Consider the following 25,206-nt stretch of genomic DNA (forward strand, 5'->3'; position numbering starts at 1 on the left):
CGACTAATGTCACTGTTATTATCACCGCCAGTGACTGTGTTACCGCTGTTGACCACTGAATGGCGCAGGTCCCGCTGTGAGGTGTGTTGAGTGAAGTGGAACGGCAGTGTCTGTCAAACACCGCAGTCTCCTGACCTGCTGCTGGAAGCTGTCTCTGTGACTCTCTCTCTCCTCTCTCTCTCTCTCTCTCTCTCTCTCCTCTCTCTCTCTCTCTCTCTCTCTCTCTCTCTCTCTCTCTCTCTCTCTCTATCTCTCTCTCTCTCTCTCTCTCTCTCTCTCTCTCTCTCTCTCTCTCTCTCTCTCTCTGCTCTCTGAGCCGCGATTCACTGACTGCCTGAACGCCTTTAATCTACTCTTCTCCTTCATCACTCAGGTAAACCCAATACAGTCTTCTCTTTTTTCATTATGGTGTTCTTGCTTGTTTATATGGGATGTGATTGAGATATTGATAGAGATTTGACGTTGTAGGCACTTATGATAAAAAACTGCTAAGCTAGAGTGAGAATGAATGTCTGTTTAGTTAGATAGACTCATAAACACAAATGTTAGTTGCAAGCGTATTTCAATGTAATTATCTACCAATCTGGGGCATCACTTATTCTTTATCCTCTTTGAGTAATGATACAGAGAGACATTGCATCTCTTATGAATTAGATGTATTCATGGGATGTAGCGTTGCTGGCTGACATAAATACATGTGAAATAATAGAGATCAGGGTGAGAAATAGGGGAGCAAATAGGGGAGCGCTCTGAGAGAAACCAATGTGAACGGGAGGATTATGAATGTGTGTGTGTGCTGGGATGTGTCTTTGTGTGTGTGTGTGTGTGTGTGTGTGTGTGTGTGTGTGTGTGTGTGTGTGTGTGTGTGTGTGTGTGTGTGTGTGTTTATGTGTGGGACTGCCTGTCTAACTGTGCCCTTCCTTTCGGTCTCAGTTCTAGCCCCAGAGCACTGAGCACAGGGCAGTGTGTGAGTGGCAGCAGAAGTGGGCAGCCTCAGGTCCTCCCGACACACACAGGATCACCAGCCCGTCCCTGGCCGTCACCTAGAGTCACACACATACTTAGAGACACACCCAAACACACACATTCACACTCCCACTCAGACACACACCACATACACTCAGACTTAGTCACACAGATACTTTCAGACACATACACTTGCATTCACACAAACACTCAGAGCGACACTTGGAGGCACCATGGCGAAGGGAGAGAACGTATCCCATACCCCAGCCGGAAAGCTCCTCAAGCCCCCAGAGCCATCCTTCACCAAGCCCCCCCACCAGGTAAGGAACACTGCTTTTATTCACTAATTTGAATCAGTTGGCTAGTTTACCCCTGGACTGTCTGACAGCTCAGTGACATTCATGTGCCTTTGGTTTGTGGGTATCTGTCTTGCTGTTCTGCCATGTCTGGATATCTGCAGTTCTCGACTTTGACTGAAATAGGTGCCGGTACTCATTTAGAGTGAGGGTACTGTTTATATTTAGGTGCAGGAACACCACAATACTTTTGAGCTAATATTCTATAAGAAGTGCAGGAACTCATGAAGTAGAAATGTTGAGCTGCCAGTACTCAGTTCCGGTGAGCTCCTGCCCAATTCAAGCACTGGATATCTGAGAGACTGAGGGCAAGGAGTTAGTTAAGTTGAAAATCAGTTGGAGTGTGATTATACTACATTTTAGGACCAGAAATAGAGGACGTTTCTCTCTTTCTCTGTCACATCCAGTCTTGGATAAATGACTTTGCTGTATGCTCACCCTGAATGCCTTTAGGTACCAGTAAAACTGACTGCATGACCGCCAGAAGAAAGAATGTGGTGTGTATGTGTGTGTGTGTGTGTGTGTGTACTCGGGTGTGTAAATGGAATGCTTACTTTCTGATACCAGCACACATGCCCAGCGGCACTTAGAGGCAAGGCAATGACAGACGATGAGCCAAACCTTTATCCTACTATACCATGAGTACATTACCCTGCAGATGTAGCCTATGTGTTACATTATACATCCAATGCATTGATACAGACAACAATAAATACTTGACTTACTACATTGATCTCTACGTGTAGATTCATACTGCCTTTTTCACTGGTGGGAATGGAATGTTGGCTGGCAGTTTTTAGAACCCATCAATGTGTTTAATGCTGTCCTATTTCAGTGAATAGGTATTGAAGAGGCGATGCAATATTTACATAGCTTTTCTGAAAGAATGGATGCAGCGTGACCTTGAGCTCTGTGTGTGTGTGTGTGTGTGTGTGTGTGTGTGTGTGTGTGTGTGTGTGTGTGTGTGTGTGTGTGTGTGTGTGTGTGTACAGCATGGCCCTTACGGGGCCTGGGTGAATTATAGATGCTAAAGAAGCGAAACCAGAGTCTGCAACAGAGGAGACTCCAGCCCCTAATGGGTCACCTGTCACTGTGAGTCCTTTTGCTTCAGTCAGGCATCCTGGTGTTCTATCACCCGACCACAGCTCACAGCTCCAGGCAGGAGAGGAGATGGACTTGTCTGGCTTCTCTATGATTATTGTGTTCAAGTGCTCTCGGAATGATCAGAAATAAGTATCTTACATGTTGTACTCCTTGGGAAAGTCTGTATGCCAACTCTGTGCATCCCTTGGCATCACATAGGCCAGAACATCACACTCTGGTTCCATCCTACTGCTAATACACACACACCAGGAAATCTGTCAGTAATATAAAACCATAAAATAAAATAATACCATGAAATAATATCAAAATGTATGAAGAAATTCTACTGGCAGTAAACATTTATGTACAGCTGGACACCAGCTTTATTTCTTTATCCAACCAGCTTTATCTTTCACATGCATACATACAGTATGCTACATACTCAATCTGATAGGAATCATCACAGCAGTGTTAGAAGGAATGCATAAAACATATTGGCTCAGAATTCCCTACTCACTATTCCTTACTCATCCTCTGTGTGCATCACAGTCAGCTCATAGCTAAGATCCTCTTTAAAACATAAAGGCATGTCTCCAGAGTCGCTTCCATCCCACCCCACAGTGATTAACTTTGTGAATTAGCCCCATTTTCCCAGGGCCACAGTTTGCTGAGGGTCTGTTCTCTCTGAGGGTCTGTGTTGTGTGCGTGGATGTGTGTGCATTTATAGGAAGCTAGATAACATGGGCCCAGACAGGGGAGGGATATCCTGTTTACGTCTGCAGTGATAAGGCCGCAGTAAAACAGACTGTAGTCACACTGTAGTCAGATTTTCTCTCTCTCTCTCTCTCTCTCTCTCTCTCTCTCTCTGAGTGTATAGGTAAAGCTAGGCAAGCACCACTAATGAATGCTATCAGGCACTGACTATCTGGTATAAAGTTGAGAATTGTTTTGTTTTGTTTGATGACCGGTGGACTATTTAACCTTGTACAAAGAAAGAGCCTACATACTGAGATACTAAAATGATATGACCTCTCTTTTGTCTGGGTTTACCCCCTCAATGTGAAATTTGTTGTGGGGATACAAACAGTGACGTCAAGCCCAACTATATTCCTAGCTGTAGTGCAGATGAGGGTAAAAAGTAATAGATACACTTGATGACGAACTAAGACATCACTGATCTGGTACAGACAGTGTATAGACAGTATTTTTACCCAACATCAGTTAACCAGCATTCTCTCTCTCGTGACACCAAATACTCCTCTTATCTCCCCATTCGAAGATAATTGGAGTGAGGAGATGAGAGTGGAGTATATACTGAGAGTTTTGAAGGAGAGACCAATAGTTTTTTTTAAGTACGTCTTTTATTGGATAGAGGAGCAACAGTGGGAAATCTAGATAGAGAATGCTGAAATAGCAGTGAGCCAGATTGGAACCCATGCTGTGGTGGTACATGGGATCCGGAGGCAGCAGCCTAGACCACTAGACCACCATAGGCCAGACTGAGACTTTCGAAGTTGATCCACATGCTACTCTTTACTTACTCTGACCCGCTTGTCTTGCTGTGTTTAAATAATTACACAGCTCCCTCCTGGTAATTGTCATTCTGGAAACCATCAGTGTTTTCATGAGGAGAAGAAAGAGGAAAATAAAATGTAATCAGCCAGATAATGACAGTGTGTTTTGAAGGGCTTCGGTCTGTGGTTGGTCGGTGGCTGTTTTGGTGATTTCTTTCTTTCATAACGCCTGAAAGGCCTATAGCTGTAGGCGGTGGGCTAACCCGGACACAAACGTACTGTATGGAAACAACAAAGGTTAGTGGAGAGAGAGAGAGGAGAGGAGAGAGATGAAGAAAGATAAAAAGAAAGTGGAGAGATGTATAAACAGAAAGAGAGACAAGGAGAGAGGAGGTTTGACGTTTAATCATATGCTGTTGTGCTTTGGTCCGTGCAGTGTGTGTTTCCATGTCTGTCACTGAACTGTTCATAATACAGTCGTAAATATTAGGCTTTCCAGGAGGCTGGCAGCTTGTCTGCTCTTTCATGTGTGAGGATGGGATCCTTGGGACATCACTACCCTAAACCCTAACCTTAAACTTAACCCCTCCCCTTACCCATAACCCTAACCATAACCATAACCTTAACCCTTCCCTAAGCCTAACCTTAACCATTACCTTCACCATTTCATATGTCAACTTCAATGGGACAGGGACATCCCAAGGATCACTGATAGCACGGACCAGACTTGAACACACATGCGTGCACACACACGTTTTTAGCAAGGGGATATCCCTCTATAGCAGGAGAAGCCCTGTTCCGGCACCCTTTCTGTCTGTCTCTGTGGTATCCTGTGGATCTGTCTATAAGGGGAACAGGCTGTGCTGTGTGCCCAAGTATCTTCTGACATCACCACAGTCTAAACAGCAGGGAGTGGTGTTCTGTCTGATCCTGTATCCCTCACATCAACTGGCACCTACACCACAGGGGAACATTAAATACATTTGGGGAGAGGAGATACATTTGGGGAGAGTGATGATTGGGGGAAGAGGGAAATGTAGATGTAGAATAGTGGTGGGGAAGTAGGCCTAGATAGGTCTCATATGTGAAACCAGATTTCATCCACAATGCAAAGAAATGAGTCGTGGAGGCCTAGTTTTTTTCTTCTATTTAACCTTTATTTAACCTTTATTTAACCTTTATTTAACCTTTATTGAGATTAAAAATCTATTTTAAAAGAGAGCCCTGTATACATTACAATAAAAACAGAATAATAAAACATACACATATGTGTATTAAACAATATAAGTCAACACACAATAACAAAATAAACATATTTAATAAAAGCAGTGAACTAGGCAGATTTTCCCAAATCTGTGGAGACTGAAGGGATCCCTAGTGTTATCCATTCCTGAGAACGGGTTTGGTAACTTATGATTCTTAGTTAATGAAGTTACAAATGAAGGGAGTTTCTGTAACATTGCTTTGTGAGAGAGAGAGAGAGAGAGAGAGAGAGAGAGAGAGAGAGAGAGAGAGAGAGAGAGAGAGAGAGAGAGAGAGAGAGAGAGAGAGAGAGAGAGAGAGAGAGAGAGAGAGAGAGAGAGAGAGAGAGAGAGAGAGAGAGAGAGAGAGAGAGAGAGAGAGAGAGAGAGAGAGAGAGAGAGAGAGAGAGAGAGAGAGAGAGAGAGAGAGAGAGAGAGAGAGAGAGAGAGAGAGAGAGAGAGAGAGAGAGAGAGAGAGAGAGAGAGAGAGAGAGAGAGAGAGAGAGAGAGAGAGAGAGAGAGAGAGAGAGAGACATACATATGAGGTCACACGTCTGTATCGACTGTCATCTGAATGGCACTGTGTGATTCATTCGCTCTGACATCACAATGGACAACAATATAGTCTGAAAATAGAATTCTGTGGTTCTGAATTATTTTGTAAATCATAATGCCAGGGTCCTGCTGTCACAGACTCATTCTTCTGCTACAACTGTATTCCTTATCCACAAGAAGATAGCTTCCGCCTAAGATTTGACTCCTGCTTGTATCTTATCTGAGACTTATATTTTGGCTACATATCCATGGCTAACAAACAGAGTTCTTGTCTTTACACGGTAAAGAAAGGCACAGCAGTCAACTGTATCTCATAGGCTTTGCAGATCATTTATTTGCCTATTTCTCGGATAATGCACTTCATGAAACCTGTAACTGACTTGTAACCCTCTCCAATGTTTTTTTTTGTTTTTCTGCCCATCCATAGACTGTGTTGGACCAGAAACTGTCTATCTGCAGTAAGCTCTGCTTCGCCATTGGAGGAGCACCCAATCAGGTGGCCGGCAGCGCCACAGCATTTTTCCTCCAGATCTACCTGCTGGATGTCGCCCAGGTAACACGTCTGTGTGTTTGTGTCTGTTTCTTCTTTCCCCTCTCTCTCTCTCTCTCTCTCTCTCTCTCTCTCTCACTCTCACTCTCACTCTCTATCTGTGTCTTCTAACTACATCCCTCCGTTCTCTCCTCCTCAGATCAACCCGTTCCAGGCCTCCATGGTTCTGTTCATAGGGAAGTCGTGGGGCGCCGTCAGCGACCCTGTTGTTGGCTTCTTCATCACCAAGAGCAAGTGGACCAGGATAGGCAGACTCATGCCCTGGTGAGGCCATACACACATGGATTGCATAGAGTGCACACACCTGGTTTCCCAAGTTTGAAGTGTCCTATTTGAAGGGTAAAAAACAGCAGACAGACCCTGCAGCTCCATAGGACCACAGATCTTAGTGATTGTATGGGAAATGCTACCTGTGAATGCTAGGCTTCACATTTTGACTTCACACTTCTATTGGATTATACTAAAGCTTTCTCTTGATTTGTAAATGAGAATGTGTTCTCAGTCAACTTACCTGGTAAAATAAAACAATAACAAAAAGATGACCTAAACCACAGCAGTATCCCTATAGACCTTCGTTATGAGCCCTGTCAGCTTAGACAAAAGGGTTCCAAAAGGGTTCTTCGGCTGTTCCCATAGCAGAACCCTTTTTGGTTCCAGGTAAAACTCTTTTGGGTTCCATGTAGAACCCTATGTGGAAAGTGTTCTACATGGAACTCAAAAGAGTTCTACCTAGAACCAAAAGGGTTCTTCAAAGGGTTCTCCTACGGGGACAGTCAAATAACCCTTTTAGGTTCTAGATAGCACCTTTTCTTCTAAGAGTGCAGAGTGTTTACCAAAAGCACCACATCAAACTCAACCGTAACACTAGGTGTCAGCTCTAAAGTGTGTGTGGTTGTGTCAGCTCAAAGCTGTGTAAACTCATTGCTGTGACCCGACTCACTTACCGTAGTTACTGGTTGACTACTTACTGCTGATCCTAATGTGACTGAGTGAGTGCTGTATAAGCTTTACAAGCCATAGATTACTGACAAGCTGACAGGCTGGAGAGAGACCAGATCATAGCATTACTGATTTGATTACCACTGTACGTGTGCGTGTGTGTGTGTGTGTGTGTGTGCGTGCGTGCGTGCTTGTTTGTTTGTTTGTTTGTTTGTTTGTTTGTTTGTTTGTTTGTTTGTTTGTTTGTTTGTTTGTTTGTTTGTTTGTTTGTTTGTTTGTTTGTTTGTTGGTTTGTTGGTTTGTTTGTTGGTTGGTTTGTTGGTTTGTGTTTGTTTGGTGTGTGAGTGTGTCTGTGTGTGTGCGTGTGTGTGTACTGAATGTGTGTGTGTGTTTGTTTGTTGGTGTGTGTGTGTCCTGTTTTTGTGGCAAAACACCGTTGCCCTGCCCGGTTGTGTGTGTGATAATCAGCACCTTGAGAACACTGCACCCTCTAGTTAACTCCTGAGTGAAACCAGTGGCGTAAAGTACTTCAGTAAAAATACTTTAAAGTACTACTTAAGTAGTTTTTGGGGGTATCTGTACTTTACTATTTATATTTTTGACAACTTTTACTTCTACATTCCCAAAGAAAATAATGTACTTTTTACTCCATACATTTTCCTTGACACCTAAAAGTACTCGTTATATTTTGAATGATTAGCAGGACAGGAAAATGGTCCAATTCACACACTTATCAAGAGAACATCCTTGGTCATCCCTACTGCCCCTGATCTGACAGACTCACTAAACACAAATGCTTAGTTTGTAAATGATGTCTGAGTGTTGGAGCGTGCCCCTGGCTATCCATACATTTAAAAATCAAGAAGATCGTGCCGTCTGGTTTGCTTAACATAAGGAACTTGAAATTATTTATACATAAGTATATTTTAGGAATTACATTTACTTTTGATACATAAGTATATTTAAAACCAAATATTTTTTGACTTTTACTCAAGTAGAATTTTACTGGGTGACTTTCACTTTTACTTGAGTAATTTTCTATCAAGGTATCTTCACTTTTATTCAAGTATGACAATTGGTTACTTTTTCCACCACTGAGTGAAACCCTCTCTAACTCTCAGATAGGAAGTCCCCTGACCCTGGGCTGTGACATCATCAGACGGACAGGAAGTGATCAGAATCTGTTTGTCTTGAGGGGTTTATGTCTGTTTCTGGTTGGTACTCCTGGGTGCTACTGTGTTTGTTATGATAGACTCAGCCCTGCCATGCCAGCAGAGATAAAACTGGGATATTTCTCTCACAATCTCTGAGAGTGTGATGGTGCTGAAATCCCCTCCTTGCTTCAGTCTCAATCACTGTGTGTCTGCCTGTGTACGTGTTTTGCCATACTTCCACTGTCTAACACTCCCATTGGATTCTTCCGATACCTATCCTGCGGGCCATCTTACAGAACAATCTAACATTGTAACAGTTTATTCTAACATTCTAAATGTTCCATTCAGTCACTGTGCCTTTTCAACCCTCCCATGACCAGCCTTAACAGCAGCAGGCCCAACCCCAGAGCTAGGCAGCCCTGTCAGCCCTGTCACTCTCTTTGTGTGGCTGAACAATCACTAAGGACAGGCCTCTGTGTCACAGGGAGAGCTGGACTGTACCAGAACTCACCACTCTCTACTTCTTTCTCCCTCTTTCTCTCTTTTTCTCTCTGTTCTTAGTTCAACTGAATGCCAGGGCAGGACAGGTCAGGGGTTAAGGGAGCTAGAGCAGAGGGGACGGGGTTTAGTAATATGCAGATTAAAATGGGGTCAAGTACCTCTGGGTCCTATCAGGTCAAAGGTTACAGGTCAGGTCCATTGTGGAAATATTTTGGAGTCGTCACCAAAACAATATGACTGTGGCTATTTGGGAGTGGTGCATAGAAGATAGGGTTGAGCTAGCAAAAGCTTGCTTAGTTGTGTTAAAGTGCAGTCCAGTGCAGTCCACAATGTGATTTTCCTGTGTTTTATATACAGTATATTTCCACACTATGAGGTTGGAATAATATTGAGTTGTTTGAAAAGACAGCCTGAAATTCCAGCCTGTTTTGACAACACCAGGCGGTAAATTAGTTAATAGGCCAATAAGAAAGAGATCGATCGGCCAATAACAGCAATTTTTCAGTTTTCCCCTCCCAACTCAGACCACTACCAGACCGTACTAGCAAAATTTGTGCTTGAGAAATTGCTCTTTGCTAAGAAGCAATTTTTGTTTATTTTTGACCGTTTTAATTGAAAACAATCACACTAAGGTACTTAAATGTTACCCAGAAATGATTTGATATAAAAATGGCAGCATTGGACCTTTAACTATGTACTTAGTTGACCCTGCAGCTGCAGAGCATTTACTGAGCTTGAGTCTTTATGATAAGGATGTGAATTCTATGATGTATAGACGTTAGCAGATCAACCTAACATGCAGTGCCTAGTGAAAGTCTACATACCACTTGCAAAGTGTTCACAGTTTTGCCGCCTTGAAATTTGGTTGGGAATCATTCATGGGAAGCAATATTCAAACCTTGTTTCTGATTCTCAAGCAGATTTAAGTCAGGACTGAGACTGAACCATTCAGGAACACTAAACACCTACATTTACTTGAAAAAGGTTAGAATATTGCTGTCCATCAATGAGTCCCAAACAAATTTACTGAGCTTTAGCAATTGATAAATGTTACCCTTAGAGTTGTACAAAGTTGGTAAAATTGTATTTGAAATGATTCACAGCTGTAACGGCTGCCAAAGGTGCTTCCACCAAGTATTACCTCTGGGGTGTGAAGACGTACACATTCAGCACATCTTCTATACTTTTTCTTTAACTTTGAAAATGTGGAGTAGGTTGTGTAGATCTGTAGGAAAAAAGATATATTTACTGTTGCTTTAGCAGACAAGCCTATTCTTGTATAATTCAGTGGTTATAGATAGAGATAGTCATTGTGGACTAGTGGAAAGTACATTCACTTGTCCACAACCTCCCGTCTTTCTCTCTCTCCACAGTGAAACATACAGCTGTGTCCTCAGCCCACAATGATATATACCAGTTGGATGAATTATACATGAACAACACAGCTCCCCACATCCTCAAAACTGTACAATGCAGCAGAATTTTTCTGCCCTAAGATGTGTGTGTATGTGTATGTGTATCTGTGTGTGTGTGTGTGTGTGTGTGTGTGTTTATGTGTCTGAATTAAGCTCATGGTAATGTGGGTCAACATTCCTGTGGCATAGCGCATCTTCCTGTCTTCCCGCTGCCCCTCCACACTAACCCAGGACAGATTACTTCAGATTCACAAACACACCAACCATCTCTCCCAAAACACCCATGTACACCATCAGTCTATCACTTGCCTAACAGGTTCACTGGCACTGGCCTAACAGGTTCACATAATAGTCTAAACAGGCCTGCTGAGATAAACTGGCAGGCCTTTATCTATTGCACAAACACAAAATGAGGCCAGAGTTTCACAATAAAAAAGATACAAAATTCGACTCCAACGCTTGCTCAAACAATGATCCTTAAGATATACTATAAGAAACAATAACCCTGTCCTCTCTCTCTTCTCTGTAGGATGGTGGGCTGTACTCCGTTTGTGGTGGTCTCCTACTTCTACCTGTGGTTCGTTCCTCCCTTCACCAACGGACGATTCGTCTGGTATCTGGGTTTCTACTGTCTCTACCAGACACTCATCACTGTAAGTGCCTGCCAGATACGTACTACTACTAGTACTACATAAACGTTGGCCCACAATGAAACATTTACACATCCTCCTCAGATAGCAGATATCGAACACTATTCAACACTGACTTTGATTACTCATAAGGTGTGTTCGTAAATTCCCTCTGGAGTGCCAGAGTGTAAATTCAGTTCGTAAATTCAGAGCGTTTAATTACGTTTTTTTGCCGACGTTTACTGACACTGGTCATATTCAACAGGTGTTGAGCGTTCGTAAATTCAGCAGTTATTCTGCGCTCTGGCACACTCAGACAACAGTGCTCTGAAATCGAAGTAGATGGCCAGAGTGATTTACTGAACGCACTCAGTACACAACTAGCATTGTTCCTGGATAGAGCTTTTTATCTGTTAAAAAGAGATGACTTGTAGAACCCAACACAGTGCTACAGTGAGCAGAGCCAACCAGACATCAAAACCAAACGTCTTATGTAGATAGTTCACCTCTCTAACACTGACTTTGCTGATAACTACTTTACTGAGAAAAAAATGACTTACTACAACTGTGATAAGTGGTTGTCTCACCTAGGTATCTTAAGATGAATGCACTAACTGTAAGTCGCTTTGGATAAGAGCGTCTGCTAAATGACTAAAATGTAAATGTCAAATTAACCTGTTTATTTAGGTTTCTTTAGTAACTAAGGTACAGCTTCAAACCCTTCACCCCCCCTCTCAATCTCGATCTTTCTTTCTTTCTTTCTTTCTTTCTTTCTTTCTTTCTCTCTCTCTCTCTCACTCTTTCTGCTCTCTCTGCTCTCTCTGCTCTCTCACCTGCTCTCTCAATTCAATTCAATTCAAGGGGCTTTATTGGCATGGGAAACAGGTGTTAACATTGCCAAAGCTCTCTCTCTCATCTGCTCTCTCTCTCCTGCTCCCTCTCTGTCTCTCTCTGTCTTCTCTCTCTCTCGCACCTCTTCTCTCTTCTCTCTACTATCGCTCTCTCTCAGCTCTCTCTCTCTCTCTGCTCTCTGCTCTCTCTCTCTCTGCTCTCTGCTCTCTCTCTCTCTGCTCTCTCTCTCTCTGCTCTCTCCTGCTCTCTCTCTCTGTCTCTCTCTGTCTTCTCTCTCTCTCACCTCTTCTCTCTTCTCTCTACTATCTCTCTCTCTCAGCTCTCTCTCTCTTTCTCTGCTCTCTGCTCTCTCTCTCTGCTCTCTCAGCTCTCTCTCTCTCTCTGCTCTCTGCTCTCTCTCTCTCTGCTCTCTGCTCTCTCTCTCTCTGCTCTCTCAGCTCTCTCTCTCTCTGCTCTCTCTCTCTCTCTCTGCTCTCTCTCTGCTCTCTCTCTCTCTGCTCTCTCCTGCTCTCTCTCTCTGTCTCTCTCTGTCTTCTCTCTCTCTCTCACCTCTTCTCTCTTCTCTCTACTATCTCTCTCTCTCAGCTCTCTTTCTCTGCTCTCTGCTCTCTCTCTCTGCTCTCTCAGCTCTCTCTCTCTCTCTCTGCTCTCTCTCTCTCTGCTCTCTCAGCTCTCTCTCTCTTTCTCTCTTTCATTCTCTCTCTCTCACTTGCTCTCTCCTCTGCTCTTTCTCTAACCTCTCTAACATATGGTACAGAGCATGTTGTCCACTGCCCACATTGTGGTGGCCTATAATGACATGTCTTTCTAACTACTTGATAAGTATAGGTTTAGCCCTGCCAGAGACCACTGGGTGGGTAAATGCTGGTTACCACTTTTAACTTCCCTTCATTGTCTTTGTCTGTGAGAGACAGGATGGACAGCTGCTATCACGTTAAGGCCATACAGTAGTTGATCTAAATAAACAACAGCAAGTGTAATCATTCAATGAGATTTGATGACTACTAAGGCTGATAAGTTATTTTTTGTGAAGCAAAGCTGTGGTCAAATTGTTTTTTTTTACATGCTTGGCCTTCCCTGCATCCCTCCTTCACTCCATCCCGCCCCGGCCAAAGAGAAGGAGAAGGGCTGGGACAGTCTTTTATGGCCACATTTATTTCTGATGTCTCTTTGGACACTGTCAGTCGCTTGGTTAGTCGCTTGTTTGCTCGCTCGGTCAGTCTGCCACAATGTTGACTGAGCTGTTGTGTGAATGACAAAGTGAAGAAAGGCTGGGTTTGATGGTCAAGTGGATGGTTGCTGACTGATATACTGGCCAGCTTGAGAGCTGAGGTTTATCGATATAGAAACTGAAAATTGGTCAAATTGGTAAAACAACAACAAAAGGTGCAATTGATATGGCCTTTGACCCTCTGATCCACTTCTTACAGTGTTTCCTATATCGAACCACATCTAATCATGTCCTCTGTGTCTGCTGTGTTTCCTTCCCAGTGTTTCCATGTGCCTTACTCTGCCCTCACCATGTTCCTCAGTACGGACCAGAAGGAGAGAGACTCGGCCACAGCCTACCGTAGGTCACTATTACACAGACCTTAGGTTGTTTGATCAGATAATACCACTCGCCTGTCATTCTGTTTTGATAGTACTTAATACTATAATAAATGTGTTATACTGCAGGTATGACCCTGGAGGTGCTGGGTACTCTAGTTGGCGCTGCCATCCAGGGTCAGATCGTGGCGAGCGCACACACCCTGAAAAACTGCCCCCAGCACAACATGTCTGTCAGTCACCTAGGCAACGGCAGTGGGGCCGAGATCGTCAAGAGAATCGTTCACTCCCAGGACTTCCTGTCACATGCTGTAAGTGTCACCACGATAACAACCAACCAGACCTGAGGTGTTACCATGGTGATCCTATATTGAAAATAAATGTAACTGACTGTAGTGTCCTGAACTAACTCAGGGCTGTAGTATCCTGAACTAACTCAGGGCTGTAGTGTCTTGAACTAACTCAGGGCTGTAGTGTCCTGAACTAACTCAGGGCTGTAGTGTCCTGAACTAACTCAGGGCTGTAGTGTCCTGAACTAACTCAGGGCTGTAGTGTCCTGAACTAACTCAGGGCTGTAGTGTCCTGAACTAACTCAGGGCTGTAGTGTCCTGAACTAACTCAGGGCTGTAGTGTCCTGAACTAACTCAGGGCTGTAGTGTCCTGAACTAACTAAGGGCTGTAGTGTCCTGAACTAACTCAGGGCTGTAGTGTCCTGAACTAACTCAGGGCTGTAGTGTCCTGAACTAACTCAGGGCTGTAGTGTCCTGAACTAACTCAGGGCTGTAGTGTCCTGAACTAACTCAGGGCTGTAGTGTCCTGAACTAACTCAGGGCTGTAGTGTCCTGAACTAACTCAGGGCTGTAGTGTCCTGAACTAACTCAGGGCTGTAGTGTCCTGAACTAACTCAGGGCTGTAGTGTCCTGAACTAACTCAGGGCTGTAGTGTCCTGAACTAACTCAGGGCTGTAGTGTCCTGAACTAACTCAGGGCTGTAGTGTCCTGAACTAACTCAGGGCTGTAGTGTCCTGAACTAACTCAGGGCTGTAGTGTCCTGAACTAACTCAGGGCTGTAGTGTCCTGAACTAACTCAGGGCTGTAGTGTCCTGAACTAACTCAGGGCTGTAGTGTCCTGAACTAACACAGGGCTGTAGTGTCCCTGAACTAATCAGGGCTGTAGTGTCCTGAACTAACTCAGGGCTGTAGTGTCCTGAACTAACTCAGGGCTGTAGTGTCCCTGAACTAACTCAGGGCTGTAGTGTCCCTGAACTAACTCAGGGCTGTAGTGTCCTGAACTAACTAAGGGCTGTAGTGTCCTGAACTAAACTAAGGGCTGTAGTGTCCTGAAACTAACTCAGGGCTGTAGTGTCCTGAACTAACTAAGGGCTGTAGTGTCCTGAACTAACTAAGGGCTGTAGTGTCCTGAACTAACTCAGGGCTGTAGTGTCCTGAACTAACTCAGGGCTGTAGTGGTCCTGAAACTAACTCAGGGCTGTAGTGTCCTGAACTAACTCAGGGCTGTAGTGGTCCTGAACTAACTCAGGGCTTGTAGGGTCCTGAACTAACTCAGGCTGTAGTGTCCCTGAACTAACTAAGGGCTGTAGTGTCCTGAACTAACTCAGGGCTGTAGTGTCCTGAACTAACTCAGGGCTGTAGTGTCCTGAACTAATAAGGGCTGTAGTGTCCTGAACTAACTCAGGGCTGTAGTGTCCTGAACTAACTAAGGGCTGTAGTGTCCTGAACTAACTCAGGGCTGTAGTGTCCTGAACTAACTCAGGGCTGTAGTGTCCTGAACTAACTAAGGGCTGTAGTGTCCTGAACTAACTCAGGGCTGTAGTGTCCTGAACTAACTAAGGGCTGTAGTGTCCTGAACTAACTAAGGTTGTAGTGTCTGAACTAACTAAGGGCTGTAGTGTCCTGAAACTAACTAAGGGCTGTAGTGTCCTGAACTAACTAAGGGCTGTAGTGTCCTGAACTAACTAAGGGCTGTAGTGTCCTGAACTAACTAAGGGCTGTAGTGTCCTGAACTAACTAAGGGCTGTAGGTCCTGAACTAACTAAGGGCTGTAGTGTCCTGAACTAACTAAGGGCTGTAGTGTCCTGAACTAACTCAGGGCTGTAGTGTCCTGAACTAACTAAGGGCTGTAGTGTCCTGAACTAACTAAGGGCTGTAGTGTCCTGAACTAACTAAGGGCTGTAGTGTCCTGAACTAACTAAGGGCTGTAGTGTCCTGAACTAACTAAGGGCTGTAGTGTCCTGAACTAACTAAGGGCTGTAGTGTCCTGAACTAACTAAGGGCTGTAGTGTCCTGAACTAACTCAGGGCTGTAGTGTCCTGAACTAACTCAGGGCTGTAGTGTCCTGAACTAACTCAGGGCTGTAGTGTCCTGAACTAACTCAGGGCTGTAGTGTCCTGAACTAACTAAGGGCTGTAGTGTCCTGAACTAACTCAGGGCTGTAGTGTCCTGAACTAACTCAGGGCTGTAGTGTCCTGAACTAACTCAGGGCTGTAGTGTCCTGAACTAACTAAGGGCTGTAGTGTCCTGAACTAACTCAGGGCTGTAGTGTCCTGAACTAACTCAGGGCTGTAGTGTCCTGAACTAACTCAGGGCTGTAGTGTCCTGAACTAACTAAGGGCTGTAGTGTCCTGAACTAACTCAGGGCTGTAGTGTCCTGAACTAACTAAGGGCTGTAGTGTCCTGAACTAACTCAGGGCTGTAGTGTCCTGAACTAACTCAGGGCTGTACTTTCACACTCATCTTTTCCTTTTACTTAACTTCTTTATTTCCTTTTTTGAAGCCTCAGAGTTGAAAAGAAACAACAGGAAACAAGTTGAAGGTCAACAAGCATGAAAATTGTAAATTGTTGAAACTAAAAGGAATAAGATGAATGAATGTGAAGTTTGTGTTTGCAGACTGTCTAGCGGTGAGATCTAGTCTTACCAAATGAACCAGCTTCATATATTATTTATCATCCCGGGTTTTTAGTAAGAGACCACGGGTTAAATCTGAGCCTCTTCCCCAGCCCCCTCCCCACCTCTCCCCTGGCACTGACCCCAGCCCCCTCCCCACCTCTCCCCTGGCACTGACCCCAGCCCCCTCCCCTCCTCTCCCCTGACATCAGCCATTAATCCCCCTCCCTGAAATAAGAGACCCCTCCCAACACTGAGGGGGTGACCACAGTCTGTGTGTGATTAAGGCTATTTTCATCACATTTAAAAACACATGAATGAACCCCAGACCCCAAACTCGACATGCAGGAACCAACAATATTGAACATCTATTTCCGGCCTAAAACCAGCCAAACCTAGACCGGAATATACATATTTTAATTTATCTGGTTGTTCATTTCCTAGAAGTAGACAAACAGTCAATGAAAACATGAGTGAGACAACCTTGTGAATCTTGTGAACGCAGAGTCGTTTCTGGGTAGATAAAACACGGCGAGCGGGCTCCTGCCCAAACTGTTCCGTGTCGGGTTCGGACACGCCGCAGCTATTTAAGGGCTCGAGTGGTACCATTCCAAAGGATTCTGAGTAAACCCCGATGGCGGGGCCTTTTCACCACGCATGGCCTTCTGTAGCCACGATGAGTACACACACACACACACACACACACACATAAGGACTTTCACCACTGGATTCCTCCAGTCCCTCAGAAATGGAAAAATGTTTGATGTGAATAAGTAATAATACTAACATAGCAAACTAGCCCTTAATTGTTTACAGTAGGGCAGTGCAGTTCCTGTTGGGTTGAGAACATCTTCAAGGCTCTATAGTATTTTGGTAGACTGTATTTTAGGATCAGAATTCATTTGAGATCCTTTCCTGTTGTTCCTTGTACCTAATCTGTACAGTGAATTGTGAGTGATCTGGTATCTGCTAGAGCGATATTGTAATGGGTGCGTGCTGGTGGCAGGGAAGTCAGGCACAGGAGAACGAACTTGGTATAAACAGTCGTTTAATAAGTGCTCACAAAACTCCGAAAAACAAAATATACAAAATAATAAAAGTGGGTACAAAACCTGTTGCGCACCAGAACATAACTTGCACATCACAAACAAACAATCACCGACAAGGACATGAGGGGAAACAGAGGGTTAAATACACAACATGTAATTGATGAGATTGGAGCCAGGTGTGATGGAAGACAAGACAAAACCAATGAAAAAAAAATATGGATCAGCGATGGCTAGAAGGTCGGTGACGTCGACCGCCGAACACCGCCCGAATAAGGAGAGGGACCGACTTCGGCGGAAGTCGTGACAGATATAAGGAGTTCTACCCTAAAATCACAGGTCAATAAACACATTGGTATGTGTTACTGCAACTTTCAGATAAGGGTTGCAGTGAAGTAATTGGATGGAGATACATGATGGAGATTGAGGAAGGCTCAGTTCAGATGTCCTCCTTGTGTAAACAAAGAAAGAAAGATGTGTAGTGGACCCCAGGAAGAGTAGTTTAAAATAATACCTAATGGACATCTAAATGTAACAAATAAAGGTTACATTTACACTGTTGTTTTCTTGCCTTTGCAGAATGAGGTGTACATGGTATATTGTTGCTCTCTGTCCTCCTTGCAGAATGAGGTGTACATGGTATATTGTTGCTCTGTTCTCCTTGCAGAATGAGGTGTACATGGTATATTGTTGCTCTGTCCTCCTTGCAGAATGAGGTGTACATGGTATATTGTTGCTCTGTCCTCCTTGCAGAATGAGGTGTACATGGTATATTGTTGCTCTCTGTCCTCCTTGCAGAATGAGGTGTACATGGTATATTGTTGCTCTCTGTCCTCCTTGCAGAATGAGGTGTACATGGTATATTGTTGCTCTGTCCTCCTTGCAGAGTGAGGTGTACATGGTATATTGTTGCTCTCTGTCCTCCTTGCAGAATGAGGTGTACATGGTATATTGTTGCTCTGTCTTCCTTGCAGAATGAGGTGTACATGGTATATTGTTGCTCTGTCCTCCTTGCAGAATGAGGTGTACATGGTATATTGTTGCTCTGTCCTCCTTGCAGAATGAGGTGTACATGGTATATTGTTGCTCTCTGTCCTCCTTGCAGAATGTGGTGTACATGGTATATTGTTGCTCTCTGTCCTCCTTGCAGAATGAGGTGTACATGGTATTGTTGCTCTCTGTCCTCCTTGCAGAATGAGGTGTACATGGTATTGTTGCTCTCTGTCCTCCTTGCAGAATGAGGTGTACATGGTATATTGTTGCTCTCTGTCCTCCTTGCAGAATGAGGTGTACATGGTATATTGTTGCTCTCTGTCCTCCTTGCAGAATGAGGTGTACATGGTATATTGTTGCTCTCTGTCCTCCTTGCAGAATGAGGTGTACATGGTATATTGTTGCTCTGTCCTCCTTGCAGAATGAGGTGTACATGGTATTGTTGCTCTCTGTCCTCCTTGCAGAATGAGGTGTACATGGTATTGTTGCTCTCTGTCCTCCTTGCAGAATGAGGTGTACATGGTATATTGTTGCTCTCTGTCCTTGCAGAATGAGGTGTACAGTAACAGTATATGATTGTTTATTCTCTCTACTTGCAGAAGGAGATGTATATGATCGCTGCTGGTGTGATTGGAGGAGTGTTTCTCATCTGCACTGTGGTCATGTTCCTGGGAGTCAAAGAGAGAGATGGTGAGTGTGTGCGTGTGTGTGTGTGTGCTCGCATATGTGCTTGTGTGTGTGTGTTTGTGCACACTCTTTCCCAGCAAGTGAGTGTGCTCCTCTCTCTTTCGCTTCACACATTTCACTCAAACGCCATTTGCAATGTACCAGTAAGCACAGCAGCACTCCGTTGAATTGTTTTGAGCCTTATTCTGACTGGACTATTTCTGGCCTCCATTTAGCTAGCTTCAGCCTCATGCAATGATTATCCAACTCAGGAAAACAAGGAGGATTAAGTGTTAAGTATAAAAGGACATATCTTGTGTGTTTATACTGCACATGGAGGCTGTCAATGAACTGCTGACCTCTGTACCAGCGAACCTGTCAGTTCTGGTTCTCTGTACTTATACCCACACACAGAGCATAGCTATACTGCAATGCAGGGGCATCTACAGGGTTACCAGACTGGAGGGGAAGTCTCCCATACGTGTCTCGCTCATGCTTTCTTCTCTCATTGCAGAATGCTTGGTGCATTGCGGGCTAGATTGAGCTATTTTTTTAGAGTGGGATAAAAGACGGAAACCAAAGAAACTGTCTCTTTTGACACTTTCAGATCTTGTTCCTTTTCTTCCTCGTACAGATCCGTACATTTCGAAGACGGAGAAGCAGATCCCGTTCCACAAGGGCTTCATCCTGGTGATGCGACATGGTCCCTACCTCACTTTGACTGCTGCATTCCTCTTCATCTCCGTTGCCATTCAGGTGGGAACATTGATAGACCCCTTCTCAGACATGACACCCACAGTGGGATGGTAATGGGTGTTGTGTTATGATTGGACCCAGAATGGCTCCAGATACAGCCTGCCTGCCATTGAATGTTGATTTGATCAAGAAAAATGGAGCACTCAGTGTGTTTGAGGAAATATGCTTGACAGCATCTCTGTCTCAGCTCCAAATCCATCCGATGATGTCATATTACAATTATGTAATATCTAGTTATTGTTATCATTATGAGAATTCTCAGTGGTAAACTTATTGTATGGCTGTGATCATATGGTTGGTTGGCATTGGAACTATATAGTACAGCTTTAAATAGATTCCACCTCAAACATCTCAACTGCCGTATCTCACAAATCTTCCCTTAAATAACTTACTGTCAGCTCATCAGAATAGAAGGATTATATATCATTCAAGAGCAGGGATGAAACTTTGCGTTAGTCAGCAGCTTCTCCAGTGACTTGGCACCGTGAGCAGAGAGGATAGGACAGTGCTGAATATTCGGAATCTTTCTGAAGAACGAATGTGTGTGATATCTGATTTCCAGTTGGTGCAAAGCAACTTTGTCCTGTTCTGTACGCATGCAGTGGACCTGAGAGACCACTTCCAGAACATCGTGCTGACCATCCTGGTGAGTTCTGGTTTCAGACCTAGATCAATGTAACTTACACTTTCACACAAATGTCCTATTGACATCAGTGCATGGTTTTATATGACATTAGATTATACTTAAAACAATAGTATAGCATGCTCTTAAAAATGATACTCCTCTTCCCAGGTATCTGCAGTAGTGAGCATCCCTTTGTGGCAGTGGTTTTTGGAGCGGTTCGGCAAGAAGAAGGCAGCCTTCTGTGGAATCACGGTAAGTGTCTGGGACGGGTGCTGGTGATACTCCACTGATGATAAAAATGTGCCACCTTGTGGACAAACATATTATTACTTCTGGAGATGCACTGTTTGATCAAAAATCTCCGGAGGGTTTTATAATACGGTATTACAAACAGGGTTGGAGAGTAACTGATTACCAAAAAACTAGCCTTAGTCAGTGAAACTAGCAGCAAAATTATTTTAATCAGATTACAGATTCTTTAGAAAAATTAATGATTACTCTTTGGATTACTTTTAAAACCAGAAAGGACTTTTGCGAAAAAAATACATTGACATCTTTCTGTTTTCTCAATGATATTCAATTCAGCATTGAAAAGAGGCGCAAGTTTAAGTTTGTTCCACCTGATCGAGTCTGACCTCAAGTCAGAGACGACTTTGACGACACACCAAATACGTTTGATGGATCCTTTTTGTCTTCTTCTATTGCCTCTTAAAGGGAACGTAATCAGATTGTGTTACTTAACTGATTACAATTTTGGACAGGTAACTAGTAACTGTAATGGATTACATTTAGAAAGTAACCTACCCAACCCTGATAACAAATGTGTGTGCAACTAACTCATGCTGTGTGTATACAGTATGTACAGTATGTGTGTTCATTCCTCTTACTCTCTCTCTCTTTCTGTCCAGTGGATCATGCCGTTCACAGTGATGCTGGTGTTCATTCCTAACCTGGTCGTAGCTTACGTAGTGGCTGTCTCTTCTGGACTCAGTGTGGCTGCATCACTCCTCCTACCATGGTGAGCCAAATTGAATTGTGCTGGCACAAAGGTCCTCTGTGGATGTGGTGTAGTTGTAGTACCACTAGCACTAGCCACTGGTTGTAGCTACAGTAGCAATAGTAAACATATTCTTGGGGTGGTAAAATAGCCACAGTCCTTGTATTGTCTATTGCTGTAATAGCAGCAATCTCCACTTCTCTCTGTCCATTCAGTGGTTAGAGCGTTGGGCCAGTAACCGAAAGGTTGCTGGATCGAATCCCTGTGCTGACAAGGTAAAAATCTGTCACTCTGCCCCTGAACAAGGCAGTTAACCCACTGTTCCCCAGGAGGCCGTCGTTGTAAATAAGAATTTGTTCTTAACTGACTTGCCTAGTTAAAGAAAAAATACAAAAATGTAATTCACCCCCTGGCATGATACAGTCACGCCTGGCTATGATGTCATGTTGATGAATGAGATGTGTCTATAAACCTCAGGGGGGGCTACAGTCTCCACTTTCATTCTGTTATTACTGTTGTTTATAGCACATTGCCTTCCCATCTCCTTTTCGCCCTCTTCACCCTCCTATCTACCTCTCTCCTCCCTCCTTTCTCTATCACTCTGTCCCTGCCTCCTCCGTACTTCTCTTCCCTCTCTAAATGACAGGGTTTATCGCGTGGGGTCTTCATGCTGTGTATGTACACTATATATACCAAAGTATGTGGACACCTCTTCAAATTAGTGGATTTGGCTATTTCAGCCACACCCGTTGCTGACAGGTGTATAAAACCGAGCACACAGCCATGCAATCTCCATAGACAAACATTGGCAGTAGAATGGCCTTACTGAAGAGCTCAGTGACTTTCAACTTGGCACCGTCATAGGATGCCACCTTACTAACAAGTCAGTTCGTCAAATTTACGCCCTGCTAGAGCTGCCCCGGTCAACTGTAAGTGCTGTTATTGTGAAGTGGAAACGTCTAGGAGCAACAACGGCTCAGCTGCGAAGTGGTAGACCCCATAAGCTCATAGAACGGGACCGCCAAGTGCGAAAGTGCGTAGCGCATAAAAATCGTCTGTCCTCAGTTGCAACACTCACTACCGAGTTCCAAACTGCCTCTGGAAGCAACTTCAGCACAATAATTGTTTCTCGGGATCTTCATGAAATGGGTTTTCATGGCTGAACAGCCGCACACAAGCCTAAGATCACCATGTGCAATGCCTAGCGTCTGCTGGAGTGGTGTAAAGTTCTCCGCCATTGAACTCTGGAGCAGTGGACACTCGTTCTCTGGAATGATGAATCACGCTTCACCATCTGGCATTCGGACGAATCTGGGTTTGGTGGATGCCTGGAGAACGCTACCTGCCCCAATGCATAGTGACAAATGTAAAGTTTGGTGGAGGAGGAATAATGGTCTGGGGCTGTTTTCTTGGTTCGGGCTAGGCCCCTTAGTTGCAGTGAAAGTAAATCTTAATGTTACAGCATACAATGACAATCTAGACGATTCTGTGCTTCCAACTTAGTGGCAACAGTTTGGGGAAGGCCCTTTCCTGTTTCAGCATGACAATGCTACTGTGCACAAAGCAAGGTCCATACAGAAATGGTTTGTCAAGATCTGTATGGAAGAACTTGATTGGCCTGCACAGGGCCCTGACCTAAACCCCATCGAACACTTTTGGGTTGAATTGGAACGCCGACTGCGAGCCAGGCCTAATCGCCCAACATCAGTGCCCGACTTCGCTAATGCTCTCATGGCTGAATGGAAGTATGTCCCCGCAGCAATGTTCCATCATCTAGTGGAAAGCCTTCCCAGAAGAGTGGAAGCTGTTATAGCAGTAAATGGGGGACCAACTCCACATTAATGCCCATGATTTTTGAATGAGATGTTGAACGAGCAGGTCTCCACATACTTTTGGTCATGTAGTGTATGTCTGTCTGTCTTTTTATCTGGCTCCCGAGTGGGGCAGATTTCTAAGGCACTGCATCTCAGTGCTAGAGGTGTCACTACAGACCCTGGTTTGATTCCAGGCTGTATCACAACCGGCCGTGATTGAGAGTCCCATAGGGCGGCTTGTCCCATAGGGCGGCATCGTCCGGGTCAAGCTGTCATTGTAAATAAGAATTTGTTGTTAACTGACTTGCCTAGTTAAATAAAGGTTAAATAAAAAATAGAAATAAAATGATCTGGTGATTCCCCATCTGTGGTCGGAGCAGTTCGGCTCAGTTAGCTTCATCTTATAATCATGTCATCACGTAGTAGCAGTCATTTCACCAGACCATTTGAACTCTGCTCTATGAGCACCATTGTAGCCATTTCATCCTCTAGCGCTATAAGTAGACTGCTCCTCCTCAGACAGATGGAGTCATCGTGACCGGTTGTATAACATGATGATGAGGGAGGCCTATAAGCTGTTGATTGGAGATGTTTTCATGTAGTATTGTGTGTGTGTTGTGTTTCAGGTCGATGCTGCCAGATGTGGTGGATGACTTCCGTCTGGCCAACCCCTACTGTAAAGGCTATGAGGCCATCTTCTACTCCTTCTACGTGTTCTTCACCAAGTTTGCTGCTGGGATCTCTCTCGGAGTGTCCACCCTCTGCCTCGAGTGAGTCAGACAGACAGACAGACAACATAAACACTAACACAAGAGTATTAAAGACATTCATTACCGAAAATGGGATTTCCTTGGGAGTATCCATGCCTTACCTCGAGTGAGTCAAACACACAAACACTGATCCACATCAGGAGAAACATAAACAAGTTAACAACACTTCCGGCATCTCTCTTGGAGTGAGTCAGACGCCACGAACACCAAGTCAGTTAAATAACACAGGAGTGAGATGTATAGAGAGAAACACATAAACACATAAACACAAGCCTGATGTATGCATTAATAGGCCATTGTAGTCTATTGTATTTATGAAACTGGTGAGTGTGGAACTGTCGGTATGATACAGGTGTGCATCTCTACAGGTACAGGCTAAGACACTGTATGTATCTCTACAAGTTTGTTGTGTATAATATGTGTGTGTGTACTGGTATCTTCAGGTTTGCGGGTTATGACACGGGGGCATGCAGGCAGCCTGATCAAGTAGCCTACACTCTGAAACTGCTCATAGGCGCCGCCCCGGTGGCCTTCATTGTAACAGGCCTGTTGATACTGCTGCTCTACCCCATCAGTGAGGACGTCCGGCTCAGGAACAAACTCTGTCTGGAGGAGCTACGGTGAGGGACCCACACATCTCTGTTGTCAGAAGTTGCTAGAACGTCACAGTGCTCTTGTAAAGTAATGTATATGACAATAAGGGGATACATGCTTAAGACATGTCTGACAATGCATTATAAGTGTATCATAATGCTTTATTATATGCATGCTTAAGTAAAGTGTTGCCAAACTGAGTATTTGGATCACAAATATTCAGTGCAATAAGTGTACAGTACACCATCGTCTCTCACCACTGTCATTCCTTTAGGATGAGTAAAATTACGGTGGCCTGAAATGGCACAAATACCAACATACTTAGAACCTTCAATCTAAAAGTTTCTATTGTCTTTCTTCTACAGGAAACAAAGTGGCATCAGCTCCAGAACGCTGGAGGATCTGAGCAATCCGTGACCTGGGATGGAATGGACAGGATTCCAGTTCCCCAACTGGAATATGACTTTTATTAGTGTATATTACACTGAGAAATAATCACATGATAGTTATGTTTTCATGTAAACATTTGAAGTTTGTTTCTGTATTTTCACATGAACCTGTAAAGTATAGCCATCTTGAATATACCTACAAGATAACCTTATTTATATAAATGAATGTATATCACTATTTGCTGTGTTTAGCGGGCATTGCTGGTATTTATGAATGGTATCTGAGTATTATAATGGTTTGGGCTAAATAAATACTGTTGACTTTGGTTAGTAGATGGACTGAACCAT

The 25,206-nt window shown here is 44.0% G+C and overlaps 1 protein-coding gene across 1 annotated transcript; it reads left to right on the forward strand.

Annotated features, from left to right (window-relative positions):
- Positions 1-259: 259 nt before the first annotated feature.
- On the forward strand, positions 260-25,191 carry mfsd2b (MFSD2 lysolipid transporter B, sphingolipid). Its single transcript, XM_029733855.1, has 15 exons — positions 260-373; positions 934-1,286; positions 6,143-6,268; positions 6,405-6,529; positions 10,804-10,927; positions 13,247-13,325; positions 13,433-13,614; positions 18,847-18,937; positions 19,548-19,669; positions 20,232-20,315; positions 20,463-20,546; positions 21,203-21,312; positions 23,732-23,875; positions 24,319-24,495; positions 24,835-25,191. The coding sequence occupies exons 2-15, from the start codon at positions 1,200-1,202 to the stop codon at positions 24,884-24,886; spliced, it is 1,587 nt and encodes a 528-aa protein (XP_029589715.1). The 5' UTR covers positions 260-373; positions 934-1,199; the 3' UTR covers positions 24,887-25,191.
- Positions 25,192-25,206: the final 15 nt, after the last annotated feature.

Source organism: Salmo trutta, chromosome 1, assembly GCF_901001165.1.
Source record: "Salmo trutta chromosome 1, fSalTru1.1, whole genome shotgun sequence".
Classification (NCBI taxonomy): Eukaryota; Metazoa; Chordata; class Actinopteri; order Salmoniformes; family Salmonidae; genus Salmo; species Salmo trutta.

Excerpts from the sequence above, each read along its gene's own strand:
- mfsd2b (XM_029733855.1), top strand. The coding sequence starts at position 1,200 with ATGGCGAAGGGAGAGAACGTATCCCATACCCCAGCCGGAAAGCTCCTC. Across the intron at positions 6,530-10,803 it reads ATAGGCAGACTCATGCCCTG|GATGGTGGGCTGTACTCCGT; the intron begins GTGAGGCCATAC and ends TCTTCTCTGTAG. Across the intron at positions 21,313-23,731 it reads GCATCACTCCTCCTACCATG|GTCGATGCTGCCAGATGTGG; the intron begins GTGAGCCAAATT and ends GTTGTGTTTCAG.